The sequence below is a fragment of the Scyliorhinus torazame genome, chromosome 2, assembly GCF_047496885.1.
Source record: "Scyliorhinus torazame isolate Kashiwa2021f chromosome 2, sScyTor2.1, whole genome shotgun sequence".
NCBI classification, from domain to species: Eukaryota; Metazoa; Chordata; class Chondrichthyes; order Carcharhiniformes; family Scyliorhinidae; genus Scyliorhinus; species Scyliorhinus torazame.
Window position 1 is genome coordinate 122,101,889 of NC_092708.1, and position 23,129 is coordinate 122,125,017.

Consider the following 23,129-nt stretch of genomic DNA (forward strand, 5'->3'; position numbering starts at 1 on the left):
CCTGGTTTACCGGGCGGATGTAATGTCCTTCCAGCAGTTCGATAGCGGCAGCATAGTTCTCCGCCTCCTCGATAAGGGGGTAGATCCCAGGGCTGACCCGGGAGCGCAGGAGATGCATCTTCTGTCCTTCTGTGGGGGTGCCTACGGCTGTGTCGAGGTAGCCCTTAAAGCACGCCAGCCAGTGTTTTAAAATAGCAGCAGAGTTATCCGCGTGGGGGCTGAGCTGCAGGCACTCCGGTTTAGAACATAGAACATGGAACGATAAAGCGCAGTACAGGCCCTTCGGCCCATGATGTTGCACCGAAACAAAAGCCATCTAACCTACACTATGCCATTATCATCCATATGTTTATCCAATAAACTTTTAAATGCCCTCAATGTTGGCGAGTTCACTACTGTAGCAGGTAGGGCATTCCACGGCCTCACTACTCTTTGCGTAAAGAACCTACCTCTGACCTCTGTCCTATATCTATTACCCCTCAGTTTAAAGCTATGTCCCCTCGTGCCAGCCATTTCCATCCGCGGGAGAAGGCTCTCACTGTCCACCCTATCTAACCCCCTGATCATTTTGTATGCCTCTATTAAGTCTCCTCTTAACCTTCTTCTCTCCAACGAAAACAACCTCAAGTCCATCAGCCTTTCCTCATAAGATTTTCCCTCCATACCAGGCAACATCCTGGTAAATCTCCTCTGCACCCGCTCCAAAGCCTCCACGTCCTTCCTATAATGCGGTGACCAGAACTGTACGCAATACTCCAAATACGGCCGTACCAGAGTTCTGTACAGCTGCAACATGACCTCCCGACTCCGGAACTCAATCCCTCTACCAATAAAGGCCAACACTCCATAGGCCTTCTTCACAACCCTATCAACCTGGGTGGCAACTTTCAGGGATCTATGTACATGGACACCTAGATCCCTCTGCTCATCCACACTTCCAAGAACTTTACCATTAGCCAAATATTCCACATTCCTGTTATTCCTTCCAAAGTGAATCACCTCACACTTCTCTACATTAAACTCAATTTGCCACCTCTCAGCCCAGCTCTGCAGCTTATCTATATCCCTCTGTAACCTGCTACATCCTTCCACACTATCGACAACACCACCGACTTTAGTATCGTCTGTAAATTTACTCACCCACCCTTCTGCGCCTTCCTCTAGGTCATTGATAAAAATGACAAACAGCAACGGCCCCAGAACAGATCCTTGTGGTACTCATCTTGTAACTGAACTCCATTCTGAACATTTCCCATCAACCACCACCCTCTGTCTTCTTTCAGCTAGCCAATTTCTGATCCACATCTCTAAATCACCCTCAATCCCCAGCCTCCGTATTTTCTGCAATAGCCTACCGTGGGGAACCTTATCAAACGCTTTGCTGAAATCCATATACACCACATCAACTGCTCTACCCTCGTCTACCTGTTCAGTCACCTTCTCAAAGAGCTTGATAAGTTTTGTGAGGCATGACCTACCCTTCACAAAGCCATGCTGACTATCCCTGATCATATTATTCCTATCTAGATGATTATAAATCTTGTCTCTTATAATCCCCTCCAAGACTTTACCCACTACAGACGTGAGGCTCACCGGTCTATAGTTGCCGGGGTTGTCTCTGCTCCCCTTTTTGAACAAAGGGACCACATTTGCTATCCTCCAGTCCTCTGGCACTATTCCTGTAGCCAATGATGACATAAAAAACAAAGCCAAAGGTCCAGCAATCTCTTCCCTGGCCTCCCAGAGAATCCGAGGATAAATCCCATCAGGACCCGGGGACTTATCTATTTTCAGCCTGTCCAGAATTGCCAGCACCTCTTCCCTACGTACCTCAATGCCATCTATTCTATTAGCCTGGGTCTCAGCATTCTCCTCCACAACATTATCTTTTTCCTGAGTGAATACTGACGAAAAATATTCATTTAGTATCTCGCCTATCTCTTCAGACTCCACACACAACTTCCCATCCCTGTCCTTGACTGGTCCTACTCTTTCCCTAGTCATTCGCTTATTCCTGACATACCTATAGAAAGCTTTTGGGTTTTCCTTGATCCTACCTGCCAAATACTTCTCATGTCCCCTCCTTGCTCGTCTTAGCTCTCTCTTTAGATCCTTCCTCGCTACCTTGTAACTATCCATCGCCCCAACTGAAACTTCACACCTCATCTTCACATAGGCCTCCTTCTTCCTCTTAACAAGAGATTCCACTTCTTTGGTAAACCACGGTTCCCTCGCTCGACGCCTTCCTCCTTGCCTGACCGGTACATACTTATCAAGAACACGCAGTAGCTGATCCTTGATCAAGCTCCACTTATCCAGTGTGCCCAACACTTGCAGCCTACTTCTCCACCTTATCCCCCCCAAGTCACGTCTAATGGCATCATAATTGCCCTTCCCCCAGCTATAACTCTTGCCCTGCGGTGTATACTTATCCCTTTGCATCATTAACGTAAATGTCACCGAATTGTGGTCACTGTCCCCAAAGTGCTCTCCTACCTCCAAATCCAACACCTGGCCTGGTTCATTACCCAAAACCAAATCCAATGTGGCCTCGCCTCTTGTTGGCCTGTCAACATATTGTGTCAGGAAACCCTCCTGCACACACTGTACAAAAAACGACCCATCTAATGTACTCGAACTATATCTTTTCCAGTCAATATTTGGAAAGTTAAAGTCTCCCATAATAACTACCCTGTTACTTTCGCTCTTATCCAGGATCATCCTCGCCATCCTTTCCTCTACATCCCTAGAACTATTTGGAGGCCTATAGAAGACTCCCAACAGGGTGACCTCTCCTTTCATGTTTCTAACCTCAGCCCATACTACCTCGGAAGAAGAGTCCCCATCTAGCATCCTCTCCGCCACCGTAATACTGCTCTTGACTAGCAGCGCCACACCTCCCCCTCTTTTGCCTCCTTCTCTGAGCTTACTAAAACACCTAAACCCCGGAACCTGCAACATCCATTCCTGTCCCTGCTCTATCCATGTTTGATGCGGAGATCCATCCTTCCAACTGAAGTTGTAGCAGATTAAATTGATGCGCAATCAATTACACTCAAGACGAAGTGATTCCATAACTGAAGGCTTTAATCTGCTAGAACTCTTCCCCAGCAGCTTCGAGACAGAAAGTGAAGGCTGCTGGGACGGCACCGGTTCTTATACTCCGCCTCTTAGGGCGGAGCTATATACAACAGCCAATGGTAGACTCCTGGGTCTAACCAATGGTCATCCACCTCTTTGGTACCGCAATACCTGGTACTACCACAATGCCAACGCCGTTTACTGTACGTGTGGAGTAGAATGCATTGACACCGCTGTCGAGGCACCAGAGCATGTCATTCCATCGGGTGCCTGGCTCCGGACATGATTTTCGGCTCAAGAATCATGCGATTCTTTGCCCAATTATGTTTTGCGATTTTGGTGTCGCTGAACGGAGAATTCCGCCCATTGTTTTCTGTCAAGTCTCCCCTCAGCTCATCCAATTAAAGGGTGCTTTTTAGCTGGAAATATCTGAATTTAGAGGAGGATGGTGGAGAGCAAGTCATTAGTCTAGCAACTGTTAGGCATTCAGCCATAAAAGCAGTTGTGAACACTGCAACACTAAAGTAACAGACCAGGTTCCATTAACTAAGGAACATATACTGACATGTGGCAAATTTATGCAAACTGTGGAACCATTTGTCTGAATTTTGTTAGCCCATTGGTGAGGGGCTGGGAGGCGTGAGGGCTAGTAGAACAGCAGGAAAGGTGTCAGGAGGAGAGCCTGACATTTTCCCTCTGTCATACCATATTGCCAGTGGCAGGAAAGTTGGCAAAATAAGGGACATTTCTCATCTCCACAGACATGTTCCTTCTGCACTGTAAATTCTATGTTTTCCATGTCGCAAGGGGCAGGTGCTACATGGGGAGACATCCCACTGAAAACTAGCAACCTCCCAGCAGGTTCTGGTGGAGGGTTGGGAGTGAGGGGAGGAACAAAGAGCGCATCCTTTATGGGAACCACTAGGGGCAATGACAGCCCCTGAGCAAAGGCATCATTTATCCACTTGGACGGCCCCCACCAACCTGACCATCAGAGGTGGCCCTGCTTTCTCCAACAACACTTGTCCCTGTTTGAGGGAACCCTGCAATTGAGACATCCTGGGCCGGATTCTCTGCCCCGGCGTACCAGAAAACTGGTGCGGCGCGTTCTCCCCCCCCCGTCGTGGGATTTTCCGTCCCGCCAGCCAGCCAATGGGGTTTCCCATTGTGGGCAGTCCCATGCCGTCGGGCAATCCCTGGGCATGGGTGTGCTGCCAGCACAACGGAGAATCCCTCCTGCGGAGAATCCAGCCCCCTGTCCTTCGTGTTGAGAGTAGGCCTATATCCTTAACAGGACACCAACTCTGGTAGCATCCTCTTATTAGGCTGCCACCAGCAGCATGTCACTCTGGGTCCCACCACTCTCCAAAGTTGGGTCGTCCTGTTTTCAGCCTCGACCGTGGGACTTCTCTGTAAAGCACAAAATTCAGCTCCTAAATCGACAAAACATTTTTTAGTACCTGCAAAATTAGATTCAATCAAAAAGGCAGAGGGGACCATTTAAAAGGTCGCTGTCTGTGGTGAGGTGAGTACAGATTAACTTGCTTACCTTGCAGGTCAGCTGTTGAGTTCGGGAGTGAGAGCTGGGACCTTAGAATCAGCGCGGGAATTTTGAAAAAGCGCGGGGGCTGCGAGGCAGTGGGGACCATTTAAAAGGTCGCTGTCTGTGGTGAGGTGAGTACAGATTAACAACTTACTTACCTTGCAGGCCAAGTCGATTTCAGCAGGAGCGGAGCAGGCGAGTCCATTTCAGCGGGGGCAGTGCGGAAGTGATTTCTGGGAGGAAAGTTTCTCCTTTAAATTTTTTTTAAAAATTCTAGTGTTTAAGGTGGGAACAGGAAGTCGACCCGCGGACTTCTGGGAAGACCCTCACTAATAAATTCTGGTGGAGAGGAAACCCGAGACACTACACGTGTAGTGTCTCCCACCCGCCCTCCTCCTCTAACCTAATAATAAAACCCTTTGGTGTGAGGTAAGTACCATATTTTATTATTGTTATTAATATATATATTTTTTTATATATAAAAAAAATTTAATTTAGTTGTTAGCCAGATCTTGGTAGAAAGTTAGAGGAATGGCAGGGAAGGGAGTGCAATGTTCCTCCTGCAGGATGTTTGAGGTGAGGGATGCCGTTAGTGTCCCTGCTGATTTTACCTGCAGGAAGTGCTGCCATCTCCAGCTCCTCCAAGACCGAGTTAGGGAACTGGAGCTGGAGTTGGAAGAACTTTGGATCATTCGGGAGGCAGAGGGGGTCATAGATAGCAGCTTCAGGGAATTAGTTACACCAAAGATTGGAGATAGATGGGTAACTGTAAGAGGGACGGGGAAAAAACAGTCAGTGCAGGGATCCCCTGCGGTCGTTCCCCTGAGAAACAAGTATACCGCTTTGGATACTTGTGGGGGGGGGACTTACCAGGGGTAAGCCATGGGGTACGGGCCTCTGGCACAGAGTCTGTCCCTGTTGCTCAGAAGGGAAGGGGGGAGAGGAGCAGAGCATTAGTAATTGGGGACTCTATAGTCAGGGGCACAGATAGGAGATTTTGTGGGAGCGTGAGAGACTCACGTTTGGTATGTTGCCTCCCAGGTGCAAGGGTACGTGATGTCTCGGATCGTGTTTTCCGGGTCCTTAAGGGGGATGGGGAGCAGCCCCAAGTCGTGGTCCACATTGGCACTAACGACATAGGTAGGAAAGGGGATAAGGATGTCAGGCAGGCTTTCAGGGAGCTAGGATGGAAGCTCAGAACTAGAACAAACAGAGTTGTTATCTCTGGGTTGTTGCCCGTGCCACGTGATAGTGAGATGAGGAATAGGGAGAGAGAGCAATTAAACACGTGGCTACAGGGATGGTGCAAGCGGGAGGGATTCAGATTTCTGGATAACTGGGGCTCTTTCTGGGGAAGGTGGGACCTCTACAGACAGGATGGTCTACATCTGAACCTGCGGGGCACAAATATCCTGGGGGGGAGATTTGTTAGTGCTCTTTGGGGGGGTTTAAACTAATGCAGCAGGGGCATGGGAACCTGGATTGTAGTATTAGGGTAAGGGAGAATGAGAGTATAGAGGTCAGGAGCTCAGATTTGACGTCGCAGGAGGGGGCCAGTGTTCAAGTAGGTGGTTTGAAGTGTGTCTACTTCAATGCCAGGAGTATACGAAATAAGGTAGGGGAACTGGCAGCATGGGTTGGTACCTGGGACTTCGATGTTGTGGCCATTTCGGAGACATGGATAGAGCAGGGACAGGAATGGATGTTGCAGGTTCCGGGGTTTAGGTGTTTTAGTAAGCTCAGAGAAGGAGGCAAAAGAGGGGGAGGTGTGGCGCTGCTAGTCAAGAGCAGTATTACGGTGGCGGAGAGGATGCTAGATGGGGACTCATCTTCCGAGGTAGTATGGGCTGAGGTTAGAAACAGGAAAGGAGAGGTCACCCTGTTGGGAGTTTTCTATAGGCCTCCAAATAGTTCTAGGGATGTAGAGGAAAGGATGGCGAGGATGATCCTGGATAAGAGCGAAAGTAATAGGGTAGTTATTATGGGAGACTTTAACTTTCCAAATATTGACTGGAAAAGATATAGTTCGAGTACATTAGATGGGTCGTTTTTTGTACAGTGTGTGCAGGAGGGTTTCCTGACACAGTTTGTTGACAGGCCAACAAGAGGCGAGGCCACATTGGATTTGGTTTTGGGTAATGAACCAGGCCAGGTGTTGGATTTGGAGGTAGGTGAGCACTTTGGGGACAGTGACCACAATTCGGTGACGTTTACGTTAAGGATGGAAAGGGATAAGTATACACCGCAGGGCAAGAGTTATAGCTGGGGGAAGGGAAATTATGATGCCATTAGAAGTGACTTGGGGGGGATAAGGTGGAGAAGTAGGCTGCAAGTGTTGGACACACTGGATAAGTGGAGCTTGTTCAAGGATCAGCTACTGCATGTTCTTGATAAGTATGTACCGGTCAGGCAGGGAGGAAGGTGCCGAGCGAGGGAACCGTGGTTTACCAAAGAAGTGGAATCTCTTGTTAAGCGGAAGAAGGAGGCCTATGTGAAGATGAGGTGTGAAGTTTCAGTTGGGGCGATGGATAGTTACAAGGTAGCGAGGAAGGATCTAAAGAGAGAGCTAAGACGAGCAAGGAGGGGACATGAGAAGTATTTGGCAGGAAGGATCAAGGAAAACCCAAAAGCTTTCTATAGGTATGTCAGGAATAAGCGAATGACTAGGGACAGAGTAGGACCAGTCAAGGACAGGGATGGGAAGTTGTGTGTAGAGTCTGAAGAGATAGGCGAGATACTAAATGAATATTTTTCGTCAGTATTCACTCAGGAAAAAGATAATGTTGTGGAGGAGAATGCTGAGCTCCAGGTAAATAGATTAGATGGCATTGAGGTACGTAGGGAAGAGGTGTTGGCAATTCTGGACAGGCTGAAAATAGATAAGTCCCCGGGACCTGATGGGATTTATCCTAGGATTCTCTGGGAGGCCAGGGAAGAGATTGCTGGACCATTGGCTTTGATTTTTATGTCATCATTGGATACAGGAATAGTGCCAGAGGACTGGAGGATAGCAAATGTGGTCCCTTTGTTCAAAAAGGGGAGCAGAGACAACCCCGGCAACTATAGACCGGTGAGCCTCACGTCTGTAGTGGGTAAAGTCTTGGAGGGGATTATAAGAGACAAGATTTATAATCATCTAGATAGGAATAATATGATCAGGGATAGTCAGCATGGCTTTGTGAAGGGTAGGTCATGCCTCACAAACCTTATTGAGTTCTTTGAGAAGGTGACTGAACAGGTAGACGAGGGTAGAGCAGTTGATGTGGTGTATATGGATTTCAGCAAAGCGTTTGATAAGGTTCCCCACGGTAGGCTATTGCAGAAAATACGGAGGCTGGGGATTGAGGGTGATTTAGAGATGTGGATCAGAAATTGGCTAGCTGAAAGAAGACAGAGGGTGGTGGTTGATGGGAAATGTTCAGAATGGAGTTCTGTCACAAGTGGAGTACCACAAGGATCTGTTCTGGGGCCGTTGCTGTTTGTCATTTTTATCAATGACCTAGGGGAAGGCGCAGAAGGGTGGGTGAGTAAATTTGCAGACGATACTAAAGTCGGTGGTGTTGTCGATAGTGTGGAAGGAAGTAGCAGGTTACAGAGGGATATAGATAAGCTGCAGTGCTGGGCTGAGAGGTGGCAAATGGAGTTTAATGTAGAGAAGTGTGAGGTGATTCACTTTGGAAGGAAAAATAGGAATGTGGAATATTTGGCTAATGGAAAAGTTCTTGAAAGTGTGGATGAGCAGAGGGATCTAGGTGTCCATGTACATAGATCCCTGAAGGTTGCCACCCAGGTTGATAGGGTGGTGAAGAAGGCCTATGGAGTGTTGGCCTTTATTGGTAGAGGGATTGAGTTCCGGAGTCAGGAGGTCATGTTGCAGCTGTACAGAACTCTGGTACGGCCGCATTTGGAGTATTGCGTACAGTTCTGGTCACCGCATTATAGGAAGGACGTGGAGGCTTTGGAACGGGTGCAGAGGAGATTTACCAGGATGTTGCCTGGTATGGAGGGAAAATCTTATGAGGAAAGGCTGATGGACTTGAGGTTGTTTTCGTTGGAGAGAAGAAGGTTAAGAGGAGACTTAATAGAGGCATACAAAATGATCAGGGGGTTGGATAGGGTGGACAGTGAGAGCCTTCTCCCGCGGATGGAAATGGCTAGCACGAGGGGACATAGCCTTAAACTGAGGGGTAATAGATATAGGACAGAGGTCAGGGGTTGGTTCTTTACGCAAAGAGTAGTGAGGCCGTGGAATGCCCTACCTGCTACAGTAGTGAACTCGCCAACATTGAGGGCATTTAAAAGTTTATTGGATAAACATATGGATGATAATGGTATAGTGTAGGTTAGATGGCTTTTGTTTCGGTGCAACATCGTGGGCCGAAGGGCCTGTACTGCGCTGTATTGTTCTATGTTCTATGTTCTATGTTCTAAAACCTCAGAGCGAACAAAAAATTGATAACAGATTTTGGTGAAAATTGAAAATTGGCTCTCAGGTTTCCTACCTCATCGAACTTAATAATATTTATAACCCAAGCACAGAGTCCAGCAGCAACTGATGACTTTGTTCGCACAAACTCTGGATTGAATTCAGCATCTCTGAGATATTCTTCCTTTATAGTTTTAACGACAGCTTCAGGGATATGCTCTTTATCAAAGTTAACAATTGCCTGTAGGAAATCATCCACCTGAAACAAAATTTAAAAGTCAGTTGAATGGCATTAAAATGATTTAACTACCTTCGCTGTCCTCTGTGTAAAAACACATGCAGAAAACTAAACAAAGCAATGGAAATAAGCATTTGTTATCTGAAATTGATAACAATTATTTATCACAGTGAAATACTTTTTAGAGTGCCTTCACTTTAGCAAGGATAATCCAGGGAACAACAGGCCGTGAGCCTCACATCAGTGGGAGGGAAATTACTGGAGAGAATTCTTCGAGACAGGATCTACTCCCATTTGGAAGCAAGGGGTCGTATTAGCGAGAGGCTTTGTAAAGGGGAGGTCACAAAGATGATTGATACAGGTAGGGCAGTGGATGTTGTCTATATGGACTTCAGTAAGCCCTTTGACAAGGTCCCTCATGGCAGACTGGTACAAAAGGTGAAATCACACGGGATCAGAGGTGAGCTGGCAAGATGGATACAGAACTGGCTAGGACATAGAAGGCAGAGAGTAGCAATGGAAGGGTGCTTTTCTGATTGGAGGGCTGTGACTAGTGGTGTTCTGCAGGGATCAGTGCTGGGACCTTTGCTGTTCGTAGTATATATAAATGACTTGGAGAAAATGTAACTGGTCTGATTAGTAAGTTTGCAGACGACACAAAGGTTGGTGGAATTGTGGATAGCAATGAGGACTGTCAGAGGATACAGCAGGATTTAGATTGTTTGGAGACTTGGGCGGAGAGATGGCAGATGGAGTTTAATCCGGACAAATGTGAGATAATGCATTTTGGAAGGTCTAATACAGGTAGGGAATATACAGTGAATGGTAGAACCCTCATGAGTATTGACAGTCAGAGAGATCTTGGTGTACAGATCCACAGGTCAATGAAAGGGGCAATACAGGTGGAGAAGGTTGTCAAGGCATACGGCATGCTTGCCTTCATTGACCGGGGGCATTGAGTATAAAAATTGGCAAGTCATGTTGCAGCTGTATAGAACCTTAGTTAGGCCACACTTGGAGTATAGTGTTCAATTTTGGTCGCCACACTACCAGAAGGATGTGGAGGCTTTAGAGAGGGTGCAGAAGCGATTTACCAGGATGTTGCCTAGTATGGAGGGCATTAGCTATGAGGAGAGGTTGAATAAACTTGGTTTGTTCTCATTGGAACGAAGGAGGTTGAGGAACGACCTGATAGAGGTCTACAAAATTATGAGGGGCATAGACAGAGTGGATAGTCATAGACTTTTTCCCAGGGTAGAGCGGTCAATTCCTAGGGGGCATAGGTTTAAGGTCAGAGGGGCAAGGTTTAGAGGAGATGAACGAGGCAAGTTTTTTGCACAGAGGGTAGTGGGTGCCTGGAACTCGCTGCCGGAGGAGGTGGTGGAAGCAGCGACGATAGTGACGTTTAAGTGGCATCTTGACAAATACATGAATAGGATGGGAATAGAGGGATACGGACCCCGGAAATGTTTAGTTTTTAGATTTTAGTTTAGACGGGCAGTATGGTCGGCGCAGGTTTGGAGGGCCGAAGGGCCTGTTCCTGTGCTGTACTTTTCTTTTTAGTCTGTTTTAGAGATCTCAATCTATTATTGCCAATGCAGCTAGGTTACCAGCAAATAAAGCTACCATTGTACTACCAGTTGTCCATGCAAAATGCTCATCAATACAAAAATGGCAGATTAAGTCAGACCTATCTGACTCCTGTGTGCATTGAGTCGTAAAACCACAGCCTACACAATCCTGATACAAGGCCACTTATATGCAATGTCCAGGTTCCTCCTGAAGAGAACTTTGTAAACTAACATTTGGTAGTTTCATTGCAATAAATAAAGTAGTGCTCATATAATGCTGTCCCAATGTTTTAAAACAGCAGTGTGGTGAATGGAGCTTATTGAGTGGTGATGTAAGCATGAATGGCAAAGATTCCTTTGTCGCAGGGTTCAGTGCAATGCTTAGTGAGGTGCAGCCAACAGCATGGCTTGGAATTCAACTGTGCATCAAACGCTTGAGGGACAGACTGAGACTCTACAAAACAACTGCAGTTTAAGGTTGCTAGACAAAAATAAATACATTCTATTTGCTATAATTTTAATTTTGACTTAATGATGCCTGTTTTTGTTTTTAGTTCTTTTACTTGTAAGTGCATGACACAAAGACATGCTGTGTATTTTACTTTTCAGGGCTATAGTACTGATGTTTACTCTACTTAATAAGGCTAGATCAAAAATAATTATTGTTAATGATGGGAATGAGTAATTACAATAAAAAATGATTGCAGATGTGTTTCAAAACCTAGCCCCAGGGATAAGCATACAGAACTACATTGTTCGACAGAAATGTAAATCAAATTGATTAAATTAAAATGCATTAAGTCCAATATTTGTTAACCATATAAGCATTTTTGGACTAACACTAAAAGGTTTTATTTGTATTTGTTTTAGTTTGCAAATTGTGTTAAATGTTCTTCTTCAGAAACCTAAAACGTACATTTCAGTAGATTGAATGAAAAAATGATAATAGACAAAAGTGTGACATTGGCCATACATATTGGTGAAGTGGGGGTGTTGGGGTGATGCAAGTAATGCACTGTTGCATCAAATGAATACATAGAGTTAGCACCACATATTTTGTTAAACAACTTCAAATTAGATGTAAACAAGAACTATACATTTTAGCGGAGGTAGAATGTATTCACTGAGATGAAACTGTCAGATTCACATTCTCAAGCTCGAAATGTAATCTGATTTTAAATACAATTCTAGTAGGGCAGCATATGGCATAGTGGTTAGCATTGGGACTGCGGCGCTGAGGACCAGGGTTCGAATCCCGGCGATGAGTCACAGTCCGTGTGGAGTTAGTACATTCTCCCCATGTCTGCGTGGGTTTTACCCCCACAACCCAAAGATGTGCAGGTTAGGTGGATTGGACACGCTAAATTGCCCCTTATTTGGAAAAAGAAAAATAATTGGCTACTCTAAATTTATTTTTAAAAATACAATTCTAAAATGGGATCCTTCAACATGCAAGTAGTATGAATGGACAAAACTGACTATGAAAATAGCAGGTGAATGTTCAGCAGCATTTCACATATATCAGGGACTTTGTTGAATTGAATATAATGTACATGAACATGACATTGTAAAGAACCAAATATGAAGTCCAAAATATGTAATGTTCAGAATTTTTATTTTGTACCAAACAGAACTGTTATAACATGTTAACTCATATTTTCCTGAACACATAAATCAATATGCTAGTCATCTTATGCAGAATCAATTATCAGCATCCCTATGGTGTGAAGAGAATCAATTATAAAATTCTGTGATTATGACTGCACAGAATAATTTGTCTGTTAATGATTTTGTTTCCAGACCAAAGATTTTTCAATGTGATATTTAGTAAATTTTCTTCACATTTTAAGGTTGCAGGCCTTATCAGCAGAAATAAATATGCGATCGGAATTTTACATATTTGCCATACATCTATACACATACCACTATAATTAGACTCTCTTGATTAATATTTCATTGATAAAGTAAAACAAATGCATTTCACAGGTAGAAACATTTTTGGCAGGCATTAAATTTGTAATCAAATTATTTGTGGCAACATAAAAATATTATAATGTGGCATACATAAAAAAAATTAGAACAACATGTTGAATTTTTATGCAAGTTTAAAAATGCTGAATTGCTTATTCCATTTAAAAAAATAAATATCACACTTAGACACAAAGAATGGGCGTCATTCTCCGCCGGCGGGAGTCTCCGTTTTGCCGGCGCCCGGGGGTTTCCCGACGGCGTGGGGCTGCCCCACAATGGGAAACCCCATTGACCGGCCGGTGTTACGGAGACTCCCGCCGGCCGGTCGGGGCAGAAATGTGGCGGGGCGGGTAGGAGAATTTCGCCCAATGTCTTGATTAAAAATGGAGTTAACTTGGACATGTGATTATTCAACCAAGATTACCTTGCTTAACAATGTTTTAGCTGTTTTCCAACTTCGATCTTTCGGAACTTTCCCATTCGGAGCTAAAAGCACCTGAACTGCAGCAGTAACATTGGTAACAATCGCAGGTGGATTTGGAAAAGTTCGTAACTCTGTTAAGTTTGACTATAAATACAAAAAGAAAAAAAGTTCTGTAATTTAGCAAAAATGCCAATAAATCACTTCTTGCAAATATCAAAGCCTGATCTTCATACCCTGTTTAATGTGTTCAAGGCAGCATTTGCAGCATGAAGTGCAGGCTCGGCTTTAGCAAGGTCTTCTTCAGATTGCTGCTGTTGCTTTGACACTTCAGCTCGGATAGCAGTCACCTGCAACAATACTTTACCAATGAAGCAATTAGAGGGTTTATTGCTGATTTTCATACTTTGTTTAAAGTTAAACTTTAAAAAAATCATCTAATAGCTTTTGTTACTTTTCTTTAAAACACATTAAAATAACATAAATGTGCTAGTTGGGTTTTATTTTTCTGACTTAAAGTTATGTAGTTTTTAATCTGCTTATGTTTTCAGAAATGCATGTATTCAAAATATGGGGCGGGATTTACCAACCACCCGCCAAGTGTTTTTAGGTGGGGGTGGCGGCCCGGCAATGGGATCTACCAGTCTCACCAGAATTCCCGTTGACAGCACCCCTCGCTGCCTGGAAACACTTGGGCCGACGTGGGACCGGAATTTCCAGCCGGCATGAACAGCCAGTAATTCCCGCCAATGATTTTAAATATTACTCGAATAGAAATAATAGGTGATTGGTGGAAGTGCCTTTAAACAACTATTCATAAAAACTGATCAATTAGTGTAATCTTAAACATTTTTACACTTGTATTTTACATTTTGGCAGCACGGTAGCACAGTGGTTAGCAATGCTGCCTCAACGCCAGGCCCAGGGTACAATTCCAGCCTTGGGTGACTGTCTGTGTGGAGTTTGCACTTTCTCCCCATGTCTGCGTAGGTTTCTTCCAGGTGCTCCGGTTTCCTCCCACAGTCCACAAATGTGCAGGTTAGGTAGATTGGCCGTAATCAATACGTGAGGTTACAGGGATAGGATGGGGAAGTGAGCCGAGGTAAAGTGCTCTTTGGAAGGTTAGTGCCGACTCGATGGGCCAAATGGCCCCCTTCTGCATTGTAGGGATTCTATCTCCCACAATACACAAGCATTTTTCTTGTACTTTAAAATAATTCTGGCTCTAAAACATTTTAATGATAACGAATAATAGATATGTGCAATTTTATGAACTATGTTGAATATCTCGGCAACTTCTAGTTTCTAAAAGTCCATATTCTTGCAACCTCTGCTGGACAAACTGTTTTCAGTCATGCATGTACCCTGTGCTCTTCAGCATCTGCAATAGCTTTCTCTTGATTCAGCTTCTCAGTCTGCTGCCCTACTTTGTTGATTAGAGCCTCAGCGTCTTTGTTCCTCTGGTGAAGTTCCATTTCTTGAACAGCTAGTTTTGCCTTCAGAACTTCTACCTAGATAATTTAAACCAAGACTACTTAAAATGTAAAAAGCAGACTACGGGAACTGAGTTTTAAATTTTATTATATAATAACACAAACCATTATCTTTAGGGTTAGAAAGTTAAAAGCAGTTGGTATTTGGGAACTGTAAATCATTCCTTTGTGTCTTGGTTGAAACAGTTTAATTATTTTCAGCCCTCTGTGGCTGCATTTAAAGTAATATATTTCCCTGACAAGTCCAATAGAGACAAATACACACGAGAAAAAATACCAGTGATAAGCAGTAATGGATGTTACTTTTGACTTGGTAATATAAGTCACGGTTTATTACTTAATCCCAGTTAAATATTGTAAATACAAAGTATACCTTTTGTCATCCATTCAGCTGTGCAATTATGTCAATGACAATTTTGTTTCAAATACTTACTTGTGAAGCTGTGGTTAGTAGTTTTTGAAGACCATTCTCCAATCGCTCCTTCTTTTGCATTAGTTCTCTTCTTTTCTTACTGAGTAAGTTTTGGTACAATTTAATTTGTTCTAGGAAGCTTTTTGGAGTGGTATAGTTATAATGTTTCTCATTTTGCTGATATTTCACACTAACTTCATTCACACAGATGTGTGCGTGTGCAATAAACTGACCAATAGAAAATTTCACTTCAGGCTAGAAGACAAAATAATGGGGAAATGTTTATTCTAAACAATAAAATACCATGCATCACCACTTACAGACTACATTAGAGATTTTGGAAGTATACCTAAAGCTTTTTTATGTTAGTCTTTTCTCAGAGCACTGCAAATATTAGCTAAATTTGATCAGAATAAATGTTAATTGTATGAATAAAACATGAAAAAATAGGTGACATGGGGCTCCCAGTGGCGGCATGTAGAAGAGCAGTTGAACACGAGGTGGCTCCCACCAGAGAACTTTTATTTAAGCCCTTTTCACCTGATTTCTGGGGGAGATTTGGGATGGAGTTTGGTTCAATCGATGGGTTAAGATTTCCATGGCAAAGGGATGCCCAATAAATACAAGACCAGGCAGCAGAAAAATAAGGAAATGTTGTTGAACTCAGAAGCCTCAAGTCTGTGAAGAAAATGGCACAGGCTCCTGCATCACCGGTGGCCACTCCACTAACTGCTGAGATGCTTACACGTATCCTCGCAGGGGAACTTCAGAAACCACCCCGGGAGGTCTCGGAGGATCATGAAAGAGTGATTGAGGAGGTGATTTGCCCTATTTGAGCAGCCTTGGCAAAAGTGGATGAAATTGTAAAGGCGCAGAGCATGGAGCTGAAAGAGGTTGAGGTGGCTTTTTCACGACAAAGTGACTACCTCTCTGGAAGTGGAGGTGGCCCTGGTGGCCAGTGACAACAAGGCAGTGAGAGCCAAGGTGGACGATTTGGAAAATCCCTCCAGAACACAGAACTTGCGGGTGGTTGGGTTGTTGAAAGGCTTGGACAGTCCGAGTCCGACAAAGTTTATGTCATAGTTGTTTTGGAAGATGGTGGGGGAGGGGGAAATGGCATCCCCTTCCACGTTGGATCAGGCCAACAGGTCGTTGAGGCAGAATTCCCATGCTGGTGAGCCACCGCGGGGGATCATCGTGCGCTTTCATACTTTTCAAGACAAAGAAAGAGTTCTGCAGTGGGCAAAAGATCATCGGGACTCCAGATGGGAGGATCTATCAAGGTGTTGGAATGGAACTGGCCATGAGGCATGCAGCATTCAACAAGTCCAAGGCTGTATCAGAGCAATGTTCGATTTGGCGTCAGAGCCCCTGAGGAAGGATTGTCTATGTTAGAGTTTTTGGATGATTTATCTATCCCAGTTGTAGAGCGAGAAAGAAGAGAGTAATTGAAGTCCCCGTTGACCCGGGAGGAGGTCATGAAATGCACGGGCCTGATGCAGACGGGTAATTCGCCGGCCCGGATGTATTCCCGAACAAATTTTATATGAAATTTGTAGATCAGCTAGTCCCATTGTTGTCAGAAATGTTTAATGAATCCAGGTCCCGGGGGATATTGCTGGCCACATTGGTGCAGGCATCGATTTCTCTGATTTTAAAGAAGGATAAGGATCCAATCGAGTGCGGGTCGTACTGCCTCATTTCATTACTGAATGCAGATGCGAAGTTCCTAGCAAAAGGTTTTAGCAATGCGCTTGGCACCCTGCCTTCCAAGGAAGAATATTGGAAGAACAGAATGGGGTTGTTAAGGGCAGGCAGCTGTTGGCCAATATTCAGCTTAATGTTATTTTGTTCCCCTCTTCAGCCCCTGAGCCAGAGGTAATTATTTCATTGGATGCTGAAAAGGCATTTGACAGGGTGGAGTAGGGGTATCTGTTCGAGATCCTGGGAAGGTTTGGTTTTGGACCGAAATTTATATCTTGGATCCAGCTCCTATATAGGGCCCCCAGCGTCAGTGTTCATATGAATGTCTTGAGCTTGGAATATTTCCAGCTGAAGAGAGGCACAAGGTGTTGGTTTAGCACAGTGGGCTAAACAGCTGGCTTGTAAAGCAGAACAAGGCCAGCAGCGCGGGTTCAATTCCCGTACCAGTCTCCCCGAACAGGCGCCGGAATGTGGCGACTAGGGGCTTTTCACAGTAACTTCATTTGAAGCCTACTTGTGACAATAAGTGATTTTCATTTCATTTCATTTCCAGTGAATTGCTTTCCAGTGATTCATCCAGGAAGGGGAGCCGATCTGGGAAGGTTGCCTTTTCACCTGACCAGGTCCAGCTTACGTTATCTGGGAATCCGGGTGGCCCATGATTGGGCCTCGCTCCATAAACTACATTTTGTAGGTCTGGTAAATGGGATCAAGCTGGACTTGAAGAAGTGGGATCACCTCCCTCTGTTCCTGGCAGTCAGGGTCTAGTTGGTAAACATGAATATTCTCCCAAGGTTTCTATTTTTGTTTCAGCGTCTTCCACTTTTCCTTCCCAAATAAATAAAATAAAATAATATCTTCTTTTATTGGGGTGGGTAAGACCCCATGGATTTACAGGGCGTTTTTGCAGAGAAAAAGGCAATCGGGGGGGGGGGGGGTTCTAGTTTTGCCCAAATTGTTATTTTATTACTGGGCGGCGAATATTGAGAAGGTGTAGGGATGGTTTATGAGTACTGAGTCCATGTGGAGGTGGATGGAGAGGAGTGCCTATCGAGGCATTAGTTTGAGGGCCCTGATTACGCCTCCTCTTCTGTTTCCCCCGCAAAGTGGACTTCAAGTCCGGTGGTTGTGACCACTCTGAGAATATGGAGACGGTTTAGGCAGCATTTCAAGCTGGGTGCCAAGTGGCTGTTAGCTCCCTTCTGTGGGAACCATTATTTTGTTCCAGCGGCCTTGAACCCGTTGTTTAGGGCATGGGGAAAGGAGGGGTTGGAGTCGGTTTTGAGGAGCGGTTAGGCAAGTTCCAGCTTCCAAGAACTAATATGTTCAAGTATTATCAGGTGCGTAAATGTTTTGCGTAAGTAGATTGCGTCCTCACCCTTGGCAACCTTGCCCTCGTTGATGGATGGGGTTCATTAGACGATTGAGCTGGGCGAAAGGAAGATATCGGACATTTATAGTTGGATTAGGTCGGTGGACCAAGTGCCATTGGATGAGGTTAAAATGAAGTGGGAGGGGGAGCTGGGTCAGGCTTTTGAGGAGGGGGTTGGTGTGTGGAGTGAAGCTCTATACAGAGCCAACCCCACCTCCTCTTGCACTAGGCTCAGCTTGGTTCAGTTCAAGGTGGTGCAGAGGGCACATCAGATCAGGACACGGATGAGTGGGTTTTTCCCAAAGGGATAGTATAGGTGCGAGCGTTGTTCACGGGGTCGGGTGAATCATATGCATATGTTCTGGTCTTGCCCTAAACTGGTGAGCTTTTGGGTCTCCTTCTTCAGCAACTTGTCAGGAATCCTTGCCATTTGGTGGCTATTTTTGGGGTGTTGGACTTGCTGGAGCTGCAGACGAGGGCGAAGGCGAGTTCTGCTTGGGTGGAGACTCCAGTTCCAGTGCTTCGCCGTGGTTATGCGACCTGTTGAATCCAGACAGAGTGACCACAAAGAAGCGATGATGGAAGCAAAACAAAAAGGTTTATACAAAGGGCTACCATCTACAACTCCACTCCCCGAAGGGTCTCCATCACGACCCACATCCGGGTTGGGTTTTTATGTCTGCTGGGTTCCCCTTGTTAAGGTGAAGCCCGACCCCACTGTTGGGGAAGCTCGTATTCGTCTGAGGTCACAGGTAATCTCACAGTCCACACCCCGTGACTCTCTGGAGGGTTATAACACTTCTCCCCCCACACCAAGTCCAGAATGGCGTCCGCCATGATGGGCCATTGGGCAGGACCTCAGGTCCTCTTTGCCCTGGGTTGATGCTCGGCTGTCATCTGTGCGGGGTCTGGTGGCAAGTAGCGCACGGCGGACTGTCGTTTGCGAATTGAGTACCTAAGCGGCGCCGCCTCCGTTGGTCTGTGTCTCCATATTGGACTTGGAATCGGAGACTTCTGCATTCAGCATCTCAGCATTCTGGGGGTCTTGGACTTGTGCTGGCAGCACTGGTGCCAGCGGCGGTGGAGATGCAACAATGGGGCCGGCTCTTCCGGGCAAGGGTTGATCAATGTCGGGGTGCACCTGCTAAGGTGATCTACGTGCCGATTCGACTCTCGACCCTGTGCCCGTACCAGATACAACACCAGTCCCGCCTGCTTAAGCTGAAATTTCAGTCATACACCATGTCGCGGGCCGAAAAACGCCGAAGGGGCGTATGCCTACCAGTGTCCGATTCTGATCGCACCTGTCCGCTGCGGACCTTCCCGCCAATGTCTGGCAACACAAGGCACAGACTTGTGCGAAGGCGCCGTCCCATTAGCAGCTCTGATGGCGCCACCCCCATGGTGGTGGGCGACATAGTCCTGTAGCAGAAGAGGTAACGGGCCAGATGCGTCTCCAGGGAACCTGTCAACTGCTTCCACATCCCTTGCTTGAACGTCTGCACCACCCGCTTGGTCAGACCATTCGATGCTGGGTGGTACGGTACGAACGTGGTGAATCCTGTTGGTCCGCATGAAAGCCTCAACTTCTGTGCTGGTGAATGCCATCCCGTTGTCCGAGATGACCTCAGGTATGTCATGCCGCTTGATCGTGGCCTTGGAGAATGCTAGGATCCCAAAGAAAGTCTTACAAAAAACAAAATCAAGGGGAGGGCTAGCCCTCCCAAACCTACAATTCTACCACTGGGCGGTGACGGCCGAGCGAATCAGGGGATGGATCAAGGAGCCAGAAGCCGAGTGGGTGTGCGCGGAAGAGGCATCCTGTAAGGGGACCTCCCTCCGGGAGGCCCTCACCACGGCGGCACTCCCATCCCCACCCAAAAAACACTCCAGCAGCCCAGTGGTGATAGCCACCCTCCAGTCCTGGAACCAACTACGGCAGCAATTTGGCCTGACCAAAATGTCGGACAAAGCTCCCATCTGCAACAACCATAGGTTCACACCAGCACTGACTGACTTCAAAAGGTGAAGACAGGACGGGGGGACACTGACAGCCAGGGTCGCAACACTGGACGAACTGACAGAGAAATTCCAGCTAGCCAGGGGGAACGAGCTAAGGTACCTGCAACTCAAAAGCTTCCTATGAAAGGAGACAAGGACTTACCCACAACCGCCATGACAGACATTACTGGAAGAGTTACTGGACGCAAGCATATTAGAGAAAGGAAACAGCAGCGACATGTGACCGACTGGTAGAAGGGGCTGACACCGTACTGGAAGCAACAAGAATGAAGTGGGAGGAGGACCTGGGGATCGAAATAGGGTGGGGACTCTGGAGCGAAGCACTGCATAGGGTCAACTCCACCTCCACATGCGCAAGGCTCAGCCTGATGCAACTAAAAGTGGTACATAGAGCCCACTTAACAAGAACCCGTATGAGTAGGTTCTTCCCGGAGGTGGAGGATAGATATGAACGGTGCCAAGGAGGCCCGGCCAACCACGCCCACATGTTCTGGTCTTGCCCCAGACTTGTGGAGTACTGGACAGCCTTCTTCGAGGCAATGTCCAAGGTGGTGGGGGTGAGGGTGGAGCCATGCCCGAAAGTGGCGGTCTTCGGGGTTTCAGACCAGCCAGATCTATTCCTGGGGAGGAGGGCAGACGCCCTTGCCTTTGCCTCCCTGATCGACCGCCATATACCAAATGGTGTTACGATGTTATATTGAAAACATTTTCTTAATAAAAATATTTTTTTAAATAGCTGACATATTGAGTAGATGTGCTTTAAGTAGCAATGAACGTTGTATGTATTTGCATTTATAAATATACTTAACTTAGTCATTGCTATATTCGGTATTTTGATAGGAATTCTATGAGATGACTCCAAAATATATGTCCAAGGGCTGGTGCAGAACAAATGGGCCGAATGGCCTCCTTCTGCATTGTAAATTCTATGATTCTGTGAACACTTAGCTAATCAATAATTCTGAGTGCAAAGGAAAGATATTATTGTTTTGATAGGTGTCTTATGAACTAACAATATATTAGCAAATATTTGGCCATGCCAACAGTATCTCAATGCACGATAAACTGATGGTCCACTTCAAAGGTTTAGGGTTTCAGAGATGGAATTTATGAACCCAAACTAAATTGTAAAAAAATATCTTGACATATATACACTACCATAGAACAAAGATGGAAATTGCACAAACTGGTCAGGATTTGATAATGGCAAAAATGTAAACTTTTCATCTCTTTCAATGAAAATTATGTGGAATATATTTTTACCGCATATGTACATTCTGCATTCCAATACTAAAAACACAATACTTCTGGAATAATAAGCTTTATTTCAAAGATCTCATTTGAAGAATAAAACAAACTCTTTGACATGCCATGCTGTTATACACATACTTTTTGCCCTATTTCTACTTTGCATGGAAAATGTATTTTCACAGTTGTCAGAATGATGGACAGGAAAAGAATGATCAGATTGTGCCTCTGTGCTTGTACCTATGCACAATGGCTCAGCAGGAGTCATGGTGTGTTGGTGAGACTAACTGTGTCCCGTTTTTTAACATATTAAGTTTGTCTCCAGGACACACATGGCTTCACTAGGGTGCCTAACCTCATTCATAATAGATGCTAATCTTTTCAGGGCTGACTGATGACAGCACTTCCTGCCCTTCACGGAATTAGAGCTGGGTTTTATCAAAGGACTTGAACTGCTTGCTAATTAGAGTAATTTCCTTCTTCATGAATTATTTATTTCCATTGGTAACTGATCACTGCGTCATTAATGGGATATTCTAAAGTCAGTTTTCACACTAATGCACACTATTATAAGTGTTTTAAAAAAGTGTTTAAAAAACTCTTTTATAAATGCCTCCAGGTCCAATATGTTCTGGGACAATATGCTCCCATTTTAGATAAATTAACTGTCACTCTTCTTGACTTATTAAAAAATATGGGGTCAATTTAAGCCTGACAAGCAATAAATTTGAATTACCTTATTGGAATGCAAATAAAGTTAACAAACATGCAACTTCACTCAAGAAAATAAGCTTTTAAATTTCTTGAGAATGTAAATATAAAATTCAGTACAGCATAAAACTCTGCATGGTGCATAATTAATGTACAAGAGCACCAAGCTAATTCTTGGAGTCTAACTGCACAAGTGAGTTTAAACATCGAAGATAAAAACTTAAGATTGTCAATGTTTATAACAATGCATTTAAGACAAGTCGCATACACTGTGAAAAGGATTTTTAGAGGTTATACTTTGAAATTCCATGTGTGAAACAGTAGAGAGGAAGATTGCAATTAATTGCATTTATATGAAATGAAGCCATATTAAGATTTATTACACAAGCAAAAGCATCCAGAGGTGTCACCTTGGTATGAGCATTTAGTTATAAATACAAAAGCTTATAAATACAAAAGCTTAATTTCCAATGAAATTAAGAACGGGAATATTTCAGTATCAGTTTCTATAACTCATCATAGGTTAACCTGTTAAGTCTTTTACAAAACCAGGGAAAAAAATCTGAATATTAGTATTAATGGGCACTAATATTACAAAAGAATCCCTTTTGCAAAACTGCTGGTTGTTAGTTGTATATTTTGATAAATGCTTTAAATTGTTGGCCTTACTATTAAAAAAGAGATAAACTCGTGAAGTTTGAAAATAAAATATCACTGTCCATTCAGGGTAAATGCATCAACTGAAGTTTGAACCCAACAATTAGCAATGACATCAGGACCATTTCATTACATCAATGCAAGGGTTCTTCAGGAACAAAATTCCAGCCATTGGTTTATTTATCATTCATTGGATCTACAAGGTTCGGAAGGGGGAAAATAACTTTTTATTTTCATAGTTGAAAGCTGACAAACTGAA

The 23,129-nt window shown here is 44.8% G+C and overlaps 1 protein-coding gene across 1 annotated transcript in view; it reads right to left on the bottom strand.

The window, feature by feature from the left end:
* Window positions 1-23,129, bottom strand: part of dnah9l (dynein, axonemal, heavy polypeptide 9 like) — a 1,249,478-nt gene that overhangs the window by 287,521 nt on the left and 938,828 nt on the right. Inside the window, exons 54-58 of the mRNA XM_072476205.1 lie at window positions 15,178-15,411; window positions 14,616-14,762; window positions 13,488-13,601; window positions 13,255-13,398; window positions 9,127-9,309 (exon numbers count right to left, since the gene is read on the bottom strand). Coding sequence (XP_072332306.1) covers window positions 9,127-9,309; window positions 13,255-13,398; window positions 13,488-13,601; window positions 14,616-14,762; window positions 15,178-15,411 — 822 coding nt within the window. The remainder of the gene's footprint in view (window positions 1-9,126; window positions 9,310-13,254; window positions 13,399-13,487; window positions 13,602-14,615; window positions 14,763-15,177; window positions 15,412-23,129) is intronic.